Genomic DNA, 12,163 nt, shown 5'->3' on the forward strand with positions numbered 1-12,163 from the left:
ACCTTCTGTCTGGCAGAATGTATCAAGCAGCTGTTATGGCTGGCTTATCTTCAACAGTAAAAAAAAAAAAAAATCAGTAACCCTGATTTACCACAGGTGGCGTAGACATTGTATATATTACCTCCAGGAGTACTTCGATGCCCCAAGACAGTACAGTGAAAGACAGGCAACAAGATGAGAGCTGTTGAAATTACAACTGGCAAAAGCTCGTGCAGAGGCGAGCACAGACAAAAAGCAGAACAAAACTCAAAGACAAACAGTGCAGCAGCAGCAGCAGCAAGCAGGGACAGCCCCCCCAGCAGACTCCGTCTCAGGGGAAGCCCAAACAGCAAGGCCCACCTGGGGGAGTTCCTATGGGCTGTTATCAGCCGGGCCACCGTGTAGCCCACCCCTCCTATCTATCAATATTAACACAAACAAGTTATCTCCTGGTACTTTAACCAAGTATTGAAAGACAAACTGTGTGACCTCGTGCTACCATAGGACTGTTTGATGGTGCAGTATGTATGAGGATATTCTCATAGCCGCCACAGAACCACAAAGCTGCTAGCAGGCCACTAAGGTTGTACTACTTCGTCGGTATGTGAAACCTAAAAGCCCTTCTTGACTGGACGACAGAGAGTTAAAAAATAGCGTTAGCTTCGGCGGCTACATTAGCCACTCCAGATTGCACGAAAGATTTTCATTTGGATGTTTCTGTCTCAAAAACATATGTGACCTCAGCAGCATTCTCACTGACCCCAATGCCCCAAGACAAACACGCATTTTGCGCCCATTGGATAAACCACACATACAACACAGGTCAGAAGGCATTAACACGGCTGACCCGATGGAGGATGGAGAAAAGCGCTGTTGTCAGGAAAGAGTAGTTTGGGAGTGAAGAGGAAGACCACTTAGAAAAAAGTACTCTGGGAAGCTCGGGGAGCAGTAAGGGACTTGCAGAAAATTTGGTAGGGCCCAGATGGGAGACTAATGCTACTAGATGGGGTGCCTAAGGCATTAGCATAGGCTTACGGAGTGCCGCATGCAGGTCAAAGACAAACATTGGATGATCTAAATTGCTGGTGGCACCCAAAAATGAAATAAATTGTAACCAAATATTGTGAGATGGAGTTTAACCCCCGACCAACAACCAAGGCAAACCAATCGATCCATGGCCGGGTTAGGAGAAGAATGTGATCGACTAAACTGATAGCATTGGCAACAGTTGAACAAATGTTGGGGTTGCGACATAAATTTGGCACCGTTTACCCCCCTCAGTCTCAGGGGAACGTCGAAAGAGCAAACAGAACGATAAAAAGTCAAACTCACCAGGACCAGGACCCACATCCTCTCTCAACCCTCACCCTACCCCTCCCAAAAATGGCATACAAGCCATATTGGGAACTTCTAACGTCTCTTGTGTCTAGCTACTCCTCCCAGGTGAAAGAGTAAGAGTAAGATCCAGAAGAGCCAGCGGCTCTCCCTCCAGCCAGAGTGTACCTGAAAGTCCTCAAAAGGGGGAGGAACCAGCCCAGGTGGGACGGTCCATACGAGGCAACGGCCAGGACCCAGCACGCTGTGCAGCTGAAAGGACGACCAGGAAAGTGGTACCACACGACCCAAACTACTCCAGCGGACGGCTCACCAGAGGAGGAACAAGAGGACAGCCAGACTCCAGAGGAGAACCAGACCCAAGAAGGTTGAAGAAGTTTAAAACAAGAACTTTTGCTTGGACAATATGAGGTGCCTAGTGTCTGTCTTAAACTATGTTTATAAAAATAAACATCTAGTGCTTGTCTGAAATGGTAAGTGACCCCTGGAACGTGTGCAAGCAGAAGAGGGAGACATTCTATGGTTGCCATGGTAACGCACCTGCAGAGGAAGTTCACCAAGAGAAAACCCACTCCCACATCAAACTTGCTTGTATGTCTGTATAAATTCAGAGGTCTTGGGACAGTTGGTGAGTCAGCGCTCCTGGCACAGGTCCTGGGTAACCGGCAGGCTACTAGATCGGCACTGACTCCAGAGAAAAGTCTCTGTACGTTCGGTTTTATGCATAATTGTTTTTGTTTGAATGTACTCTGTACACTCTCTGGCTTCTTCTTGCTCTCTTTGTAATAAAAACACCGTTTGAACGTGGAACTCCGCCTCGACGTTCCTGTCTTTGACCTGGGATCAAAAGAACATCCACTACAATAGAATGGATAGAACTTTATTAATTCCTTGGGATTTCCTTCACAAAATTAAGCATACACTTTTAGTCGTGTCAGATTGGATGGATAGATAGATGGATAGATGGATAGATGGATGGATGGATGGATGGATGGGTAGGTAGGTAGGTAGGTAGATGGATGGATGGATGGGTAGGTAGGTAGGTAGGTAGGTAGGTAGGTAGATAGATAGGTAGGTAGATAGGTAGATAGATAGACAGATAGACAGATAGATAGACAGATAGATAGACAGATAGAGAGATAGGTAGATAGGTAGATAGATAGACAGATAGATAGATAGACGGATAGATAGATAGACAGGTAGGTAGATGGGTAGATGGGTAGATAGATAGATAGATAGAAAGATAGACAGAGAGACAGATAGATAGATAGACGGATAGATAGATAGACAGGGAGGTAGATGGGTAGATGGGTAGATAGGTAGGTAGGTAGATGGATGGATGGATGGACGGAAAGATAGATAGATGGATGGATGGATGGATGGTTGGATGGTTGGATGGATGGATGGTTAGTTAGATAGGTAGGTAGGTAGATGGATGGATGGATGGACGGAAAGATAGATAGATGGATGGATGGATAGATAGATTAACTATTAATAGTTAGAAATGAACTCTTTAGATACACACATATTTCAATACATTCAGGTCACTCTTATGTGTTATTATTGCCAATATGCCATACACAGTCCCCCGAGGGAATTGTTTTAAATTTAAAAGCTTGTATATTGACTTATTGCGCCTTTTAGACGTATAGCATTGACTGCCCAGCCACATGTATGTGCAGGATTAGACGATGACAACACAACATTATCACTTGGACAGCTTATTGATTGAATGCAGCTTCACTTTCTCACCCCTGGTCAACATCACAATGGTCCACACACTCGATGCCACGCTGGAAACCTTTGCAGGAAAAGCACTGGCTGGGCCCCGGGCCCCAACAGCCACCATCGCACAATGGGTGGCAAATGTGTCCTTCGTCCTCTGGAAATACATTCAGAGATGGAGGTAGTAGAGAATGATTGGATGAATATACAAAAGTGAAAAGACAGCGGTAGGAACACTTTTGAGTCGAGTATGGATAACTACCTGACATGCTTCGTTTGACAGTGAAGACAATCAACCCCAATCAAGCCCTGTTGCTTTTGTGTTTACAGTAGATACTTGTCCAGCCTTGTGGCTGACATTTGTCCAATTGTCCATTACCTTACCTAGCCCCTTAGCAGATCACACTAACCCTTGGGTTTGCCTTTTAAAATGGGCCCGAAAAGTCTGCTAAAACCATGACATTTTCATAAAATGTTTACTGAGGTTTTGAGTGAAATGCTTATTGCAGCTAATTTCCCTCTAGTCTGCTTCCTTGACGAAAATGTTTTTTGTGTTATATGACAAAAACAAAAGATAGCTACAGTAACGTCAACAAACAGTTTTGACATGGTTTAAGCTGTGTTTTGGGCGTCTCTTCACTTACCACAGGTGTTAGGGTCCTGGTTGTTGTTGATGATGTAATGAGGTCCTTGCGTGGGATGCAGCAGGCTCACCCAGGACAGTGATTCGGTGTAACACAGCTTGGAATTGTTGTGCAACAAGACCAAACCTCCACTGACACTGCGTAGCGAACGCAACCCCAGAGACTGGATGTGTAAATTTTGGACGCCAAGTGACAACACGCCCCTGAGAAAACAGCACAGGAAGCTGTGAGAAACATCATGTTGTGGGCCTGACTCATTCCTATTCACACGAGTAAACATTCCTTTGGTTTGTATTTCATTAAAGGTAAAACATTTTACGTGTATATTTCTGCATACAAATTCCATGTCTACGATGCTACGTACATTGACTTTTGCTCTAAGTCTGACTTACATATTGAACATAAGTACCTACAGTATGTCACTCACCTACACTAACACAGTCGTGACATCATAATCTAGGACATAGAAACATCAGAAGAGGCTGAGTTATGCCTGGGAGACATAATGAAGGGCAAAAAGTTTCCAAAAAAAAAAAAAAACAAAAAAAAAAAAAAAGCAAATGTCGCACGATCCAATGTATGATGTACAACAAAGCGTCTTCCGCGTACAGCATCACGGCGTATTTATCTGTTCCGCTAACAACTAGATCCCGTGCAAACTACAAGCCCAGTTTCAATGCCTTACATTAGAATAATGGACTAAGACCTTTCTTTATAATTTTATGAGGTGTGTTTATAAAAAAATGTAGAGTAAAATAAATGGCCCATTATTTCAAACCACTCAAGACGGAGCGTAACTGAACTGTAAGTGATACCAATACTTTGTCTTGAGTAATAATTATTGTCTTCAGTGGAACGACATATTGTTTTCTACAAGTCTTCACCTCCCGTATAATAGCATACAGTACAAAATGCACATAATCATAATTATTTTAACCCTAACCCTATTATAAAATGTTATACTACTTTAATTGCAAAAGTTCTTTTAAGCAGATGTCACACTTGTCACTGTGACCTCTTCTGAGGTTCCCGCAGCAGTTAGTGATCCATTACCTCCTGCTCCAGGTTGGAGCGGGCGGTTAGCTAATTATTAGCCTGTATAACCCTGAAAGTGAACAAACAGTCTTAACTGCATCAGACGGATTTAAAAGAAGCAGAGTTTAAACAATGACACAGTGGCTGCACATCAACAACATGGAACACTGTGAGACTCAAACCGAAACTCAACATTCACGTATGCATAATATTTTTTTTTTTTTTTTTTTTTTTTTTTCCCCTAAACTGGGAAAAAGCAATCTCCATTGAAAACTCATTTATTTTGGTAGTGTTTTTTTTGTAGTAATAAAAGTCATAATAACTAAAAAAAATATATTTTTATTTATTTGTATTTTATTTAAATTCTATTATTGTTTCATTTATATTATCTTTTTATATTTCATCTATACACTTTTTATTTTATGTTTAGTTGATTTGTTTTCATGAGGTTCTAGACGTGCACTTCGATGCTGATTTTACTTCCTTGTGTTTACTTTTTGCAATATTTGAATTTTATACTTTCATTTATTTTGAGGGAGCCTCAAACAGGATGGTTTAAAGCAAAAAAAATATCACATTTCCTGTTTAATATATACAATAGATGCACAAATGTCATGTGTTTACAGAGGTACTGTCTTCAAAAGTAAAAAAGAACTTAACTCATAATTTAGGTTGCAAGTAACTACAACTACCCTCTCTATATCGCGGTTCTCCTTTCGCTCCCTCGGTACATTGCAGACTTCTTTTGAATCCGATCTCGCAAAACTTTCGCTATATTGCGAAACATAGCAAAAACTAAACTAAGACATTATGAAATACAAAGGTTGTGGCTTTATAAATGTGGTTTCTCATTTTGAAATTGAGATCAGCGCGATTTGTGAACGATCGCTGGTAGCTTTGTTTACCTAGACGAGATCGTACATAGCATACTGTTAGCTAATACAACGCGTACTCAGTGTACTATTGGCTAATTGAGCATGCTCTTCTGTTCTGATCCTCACTCTGATTGGCTCATGTATCGTAGCATCTCTCAGCGTCTCCCCTTGTCTGTCGGTCATTCTCTCGTTCACTTCTCTCTGCGCCGACATTCTACAACTCTACTGTGGATATAATTGTGTGGGAAAGGGTAATACAGTCTAGGGAGGGTTGATAACAGTGTGGGGGAGGTCCGGAAAGGGTAAATATATACAGAAATATTATATTAACTATCCCGCCTCTGCTTCGCAATGTCCTCCCCAAACTCCCCATTTCGCGGTGGGTCTTGGAACGAGAGAGAGTTTCACACAGGTGACAATGGAAACCTAATTGGTTCTGTGATCTATCCAACAAATGTCTCCAGACTTCTAAAAAAAAACAGTGGCTATGAACCATGATTACAAAGAAAATAGCTTCATGTTCGTCGTGACGGACTGGTGAAGTGGGCAGCTCTGATGTCTTACTTGTACAGCACTCTGCCTCTGATTACTTTCAGGTTCTCGAACACGCTCAAATCGGTCAACTCTTCAGGCCATCCCTCGATGTATAAGTAACCTGCACAAACAAATCAGGTGAAGAGACTCGACGCTAACGGGGCAGATGGAACTGAGTCAACTGAGTCAAAAAAGAAACCAAAGCAGTGATGAGAGAAATAAATGTGTGTTGACTTTACAGTACATTTTCTGTGTTAGGAAATAAGTATGTTAGGGCAGTGTTTCCCCAAACATTTTCTCTGGGGATCTTTGCGGTCCTTCGGGACCCATGTCAATAGACTTTTTTCGTAAACTTCTGGGAAACACGACTCAGAAAAAAAAAATCTCTTGTGACCCACCTGAGGGTCACGACCCAGTCTTTGAGAAACAATGCATTAGGGTATATGATATAACTTAGATTTGAATAAAACTGACTCAGTCCTGTACCTGTAATCTCCTCCAGATTCCTAAAGGGCATCAACTGCTTCACAGTCAGACCTGATGTGTTTGTCAGTGGGTCCCTGAACAGTCACAAAGGAACGACGTTTCACTAAAACTCAAACGTTAAAAGTAAAAGCATAAACGCGTCTTTGTGCTTCATAAAGTGTACGTCTTACCTTGCAAAGCTTTGAGGAAGGAAGGCCAGGCTTCCAAAGATTTTCTTACACTCGTTAAACTCTTCCACATTAGAAGCTGTTACCATAGTCACGCCATGGTTGTCCACAATGCCAAGGTTGTCCATACCCAGGCCATAACACACTGGAACACAAACCAGAAAAAAAATAGTTATATTGTAGGCACGATACAGACTGGAAAAAAGTCGCAATATATTTGAATAATTTTTTTTTTTTTTTTTTTTTTAGAAAGCATCATCATTTGTAATCACACACAGTCATTGTTTCTATCATAATTCATCTTCTGCTTTCGAGTGTCAACACAACCAAAAATTAAATTGTTTCCTCCACACCTCTGTACGTCCTAGATTACGGTCATCAACAATATTGTTCGTTTAAAGCTGTGCAAGCACCTTGTCACGGCGGCTTGCAATGGCAGGGTGTGCCGAAGGGTATGTGCCAGAGCCGAGTGATTAACCAGTAATAATGGGCTCTCTGCATCTGAAGGACAGTTTCCATGAATTCATATGCACCTGTCAACAAATACGACTTTTCTTTGATTGAAATACAGTGATCCCTTGCTATAACGCGGTTTACTTTTCACGGTTTCGCTACTTCACGGATTTGCATCGTGCATTGTGTTCTGCATTCTGATTGGCTAAAAAGTCACTCCGCTTCTTCTCTACCTGTCCTGCGCCACACCTACGTTTAATCTATCTCTCTATTTGGTCAATTCAAGTCCATGTCTCAGTATTTGTTGTCTAGCAACTCATTACACGCTATTATCTTCCTCCCTTTTAGTCACACAGTTAGGTATACATCAATTAATAACACATTTGTTTTGTAGTTAGTAGAAGACAATATGAAACATTCTAAACACAATCAGAAGCAGTATTACAATGTTTAAATATATAAACATAGACATAGGAATAAATATATAAAAAATATAAAAAACAGAAGCCATTCCACACTAAACCTGGAACAGTAATTATGTGCAACTAAAAACTAGAGTGAGACTAAACTTATTAATGCAAAATAATTCTCTTATCTGGACATGTAGCAAATGAGCCATTTTATTTTTAGGTTTTTGTCCTCATAAGTCTCTGCATCTTGGAGGAAGAAGAAAAAAAATCCCCAGCAGATTATGGTCAAGACTGTGAAAAACAAACTCTCTATTTCCTCCCAGCTACGACCTGTAATCCAGAGATGTTATTCATTCGTTAATGAACAAAATCCTCCTGAAGAAACTGCCAAGATTCAGAACAGCAACTCACAAATTAATAAGTAACAGTGAAAGTGCAAAGTCTTTCTCAGTCCCACTATTTGAGAAGTACTACTTTAGGGATATTACCGAAATAAAGCTGCAGCTTTTACTCCAGTTTCATGAAAACCTCAGTGACGAAAACACAAATGCAGCACATGCTACTTTACAACTTGTACTCCGACATTGTTTGGAGACACTGGAATGTGCCCACAGACAGTAATGTGCCAGTTGTCGTACCCATCACCCAAAACGTTTCTTAGCTAACAAGAAGCTGGTCATGCCGCACTCCCACTCCAAAAATTCACCCACACATGCCAACAAAGCGCCACAGCACTAAGGTCTAAGATTTTAGCTGACACATTACCTGGATATACCTATGCTGGGTAAATAAAAATACAGTGGAACCTCGATTTTAAAGGCTGTTTGTGAACCTCAAAGTTCGAAAAACTGAAACAATTCCCCCCATAGGAATCAATGTAAAATGGATTAATCCTTTCCTGGACCCTGGATGGTTGCTTATTCAAACTTTTTTAACAGTATTTTGTGTACAAGTTCATACACAAATCCAATGAAAACAATTAGACGCCGCACGCTCAGTCAGATAGTGATCACTTGCTGCCTGCCTGATACTGTTGCCTTGTTTGGCAACCGAGTAGCGGTAATAAATAAATAAGGTGTGTACCACCTTAATAATAATAATAATAATAATAATAATTACTTAATAATAATAACCAGTAATAAATAAGGTGTGTACCACTTTATTTCAATGAAAAAATTGAAATGAAAAAAAAGTATTTCCGTTGTTGTCGACAACTGAGGCTCCAGTGTATATACATTTTTTAAAAAAACAACCCAGTGCCGCTGCAACAGCTGTGTTTCTTTTAGTCAACTGTTAGCATGAATTGCATGAATCCAATGTGAACTGCACAGGAATTTCTAAGCTAAGGCTTCTCCTTCTATTATCTTGTTGCCTAATGCAACAATTTAAAAATAATCTAATGCAGAACACGTCAACACTTTGCTATTGCATTGTAGGTTAACGCCAACATATATAAATATAAATATAAATATATATGAATATATATATATAGATATTATATATATATATATAAATATATATATATATATGTATATATATATATATATATATATATAAAATATATATATATTGATTTAATGACCTTATTTCTGTCTGTGTGAAGGGAATAATCCTGCCAAAAGCGTCATAAGTGTTTTACAAAACAAATCTTAGTGTCCCTTTGTTCATGGCTTTCTCCTTACCTCAGAGGTTTTGGTACACATTTCTCCGAACTGTGTATGTGTATGTGCCATACAAATAAGATTTCTCGCAATTCATCGCAAACATTCTCCCACTGACATGCAATTAATCAGGATTCAAATGTAAAACGTGATAAGACAGAAAAGTGAGTGCTACCTTTGTGACAGTCTCCTTCACACTTCTCACACTTCTGTGCCTCGCTTCCATCAGGCTGGCTGACTATGACTTCCTGGTTGGCATTGGGACAATTCAAAGTACAAGCCACTTCCATAGCAAGGTAGTTATCTACAGTATAGATAAAGAGACGTGGTGTATCAAAAAATGTCAAAAAAAAGTACAATTGTAACATCCTCTAATATGAATTTGTGCTGAGTGGACTTAGTAAATAAACTTGGTAAAGTAAATAGACTTGGTAAAAAAAAAATAATAAACCATCAGAATAAAATGAATGACAAAAATAAAAGTATTTTCCAAACAAACATTCTTACAGGGACATGTCTTGACACAAGTGGCCCCAAAGTTAAACTTCCTGTTTGGGTTGGGTTTGGTCTGAAAGGTGACCGTGTCATAGATGGTTGGTTGCGGACAGTTCTCTTTACACACGCCACTGTCATTAAAGTGACGGCATGCCTACAGGACAGGAACAAGGAAACAGATTAAAAAAGACAAGTGTGTGTGTGTGTGCGCGCGTGTGTGTGTGCGCGCATTTGTTATTGTGCTTTACAGGTGATGATGACCTTAGCTCGACGAAGGCTGGGAGAAGAAATAAAACTGCTGGATTGACAATTTTATTTATGTTAACCAATACCACAATACTGGAGAAGTCAATGACAGTCCAGTACACCATCACTTTAAGTTACTATTGGTATATACAGCTGTCAAACTGATGCAGTGTTTTTATAATTGCAGTATCACCAACATAAAATAATTTAAATTATATATTAAAAAAAAATCTAAATGTTCCTATATAATATATATATATACACACACACATATATACACACACATACATATATGCACATACATACATATATATACACATATACAAATATATACATATATACACATATATACATACACATATATATAGACATATATATATATATACATACATATACACACATATATACACATACACACATACACACATATATACACATATATATACACAAATATATATACATATATATATATATACAGTATATACAGTTATATATACAGTGTGTATAGCTAGAATAATAGCTAGAATAGGCATAATGAATAAACACTCCTTCCTTTCTATGATGGATCTGTTTTTGGCACAAGGTAAAAACTTGTCAGACAACATGACTTGTTTTTCTTTTGCTCCACAGTCGTTTCTTAATGCTTTCTGGTAGAGCCAGAAAAAAAAAAAAAAAAAAGTTCTTTCTGATTGGACTTGCAAATGTCAGTTAATCAGAAACTTGGATTACCGGTATATAAATCCATCCGTAAATGCGTCATAGTAACTTTCCTAAAAAAAATCCTGATAAAATGTATAGTGTGTAGAGCAAAAGCCCTAGCTGTGTACTCTAAGTAAATACAGTTATGTTAGGGTTTATGTCAGTTTATGTTTGTGACTTACTAGACAGTCTGAATCTCTGGGTCCTGTGCATCCAGCAGCACACTGCATGTGGCAGCAGTCGCTGGACAGTGGACCTTTGCACCTCTGGCAGCCGGACGCACATTTAGTACGAGTCACTGTAAACAGAGTGAGGCAACATTTTAGCTGCACGTTTGTTTGTTTGTTTTTTCTCTCGCTAAAAACAAGTGTCCCAGTTGTGTAAACTCACAGGTCTGACAGTCCTGCGCAGTTTCACCCCAGCAGCTTTTCACATTCGCACATACAGAGGAACACGCTGGACCTGGACAAGAAGAAAACCCGACAACAATTAAACGAGATAATATCAGCTTATGGCAAATATAGGCCAGGCCAAGATATAAAATGCACTTATAAGTCTATAGTTTTAAATATTTTATTCTACTTAAACCCTAAAATACACATTCTGATGCTAACTTTAAACTTATTTTGCACCAAGCTTTTGACAAACAGATAGCTCCAGGGATCAATATTAGCTAAATATATGGTTAATCTATTTATGTAATGACAGTGGATCAAAGTTTATTCATTTGACATAAACTGGTATTGACTACAAATTTCTCCTGTGAGGTATTTGCTAATAAAGTGCTCACATTTAGGTGCTCGATGCTGCAGTCGGTGCTGCCTGGTGTGAATGTTCTGCTCATCCAAAGTGTCCCTCCATATAATGTTCTGGGGATCTGGGAAACACAGCTGGGGGTTTCCCCAAATGTACACAGCACCCAGCAAGATCTCTGCAAAGGAGGCACCAATCAACGTCTCAGTAACAAAGGCCACAACGGTTTTCGACCCCCTTCTTTTTTTTTTTTTTTTTTTTTTTACATGCCACATTTTAAGGCTACTCAAAACATATTGGGTGTCTTTCTTTAAACGTAGTTAGAAATGCTGTGTCTGCTTAGTTAGTGTTAGTGCCTGCTTAGTAGACAGGATAGTTAAGCTAAGGTAAGAAGAAAGGAAGGAAGGAAGAATGTTCATTATCAGGATGGTTAAGCTAAGGTAAGAAGAAAGGAAGGAAGGAAGAAAGAAAAAGCAAGGAACGAGGGAAGGAAGGAAAGAAGAAAGGAAGGAAGGAAGGAAGGAAAGAAGGAAAGAAGGAAGGAAGAAAGGAAGGAAGGAAAGAAGGAAAGAAAGAAGGGAGGAAGGAAAGAAGGAAGGAAGGAAGGAAGGAAGGGTGGAAGAAACGAAGGAAAGAAGGAAGGGTGGAAGGAAGGAAGGAAGGGTT

The 12,163-nt window shown here is 39.5% G+C and overlaps 1 protein-coding gene across 2 annotated transcripts in view; it reads right to left on the bottom strand.

Annotated features, from left to right (window-relative positions):
- The window catches only part of erbb2 (erb-b2 receptor tyrosine kinase 2), a 36,501-nt gene that overhangs the window by 13,281 nt on the left and 11,057 nt on the right, over positions 1 to 12,163 (bottom strand). The window contains exons 4-14 of one of the 2 annotated variants that reach the window (XM_025057283.1): positions 11,535 to 11,675; positions 11,135 to 11,206; positions 10,927 to 11,042; positions 9,812 to 9,953; positions 9,480 to 9,608; positions 6,784 to 6,925; positions 6,614 to 6,687; positions 6,158 to 6,248; positions 3,684 to 3,886; positions 3,067 to 3,196; positions 1,483 to 2,172 (exon numbers count right to left, since the gene is read on the bottom strand). In XM_025057283.1, the coding sequence (XP_024913051.1) occupies positions 1,483 to 2,172; positions 3,067 to 3,196; positions 3,684 to 3,886; positions 6,158 to 6,248; positions 6,614 to 6,687; positions 6,784 to 6,925; positions 9,480 to 9,608; positions 9,812 to 9,953; positions 10,927 to 11,042; positions 11,135 to 11,206; positions 11,535 to 11,675 (1,930 nt within the window). The remainder of the gene's footprint in view (positions 1 to 1,482; positions 2,173 to 3,066; positions 3,197 to 3,683; positions 3,887 to 6,157; positions 6,249 to 6,613; positions 6,688 to 6,783; positions 6,926 to 9,479; positions 9,609 to 9,811; positions 9,954 to 10,926; positions 11,043 to 11,134; positions 11,207 to 11,534; positions 11,676 to 12,163) is intronic. The other variant, XM_025057284.1, reaches the window with a different exon arrangement.

The sequence above is a fragment of the Cynoglossus semilaevis genome, chromosome 8 (assembly GCF_000523025.1).
Source record: "Cynoglossus semilaevis isolate Cse_v1.0 chromosome 8, Cse_v1.0, whole genome shotgun sequence".
Lineage (NCBI taxonomy): Eukaryota > Metazoa > Chordata > Actinopteri > Pleuronectiformes > Cynoglossidae > Cynoglossus > Cynoglossus semilaevis.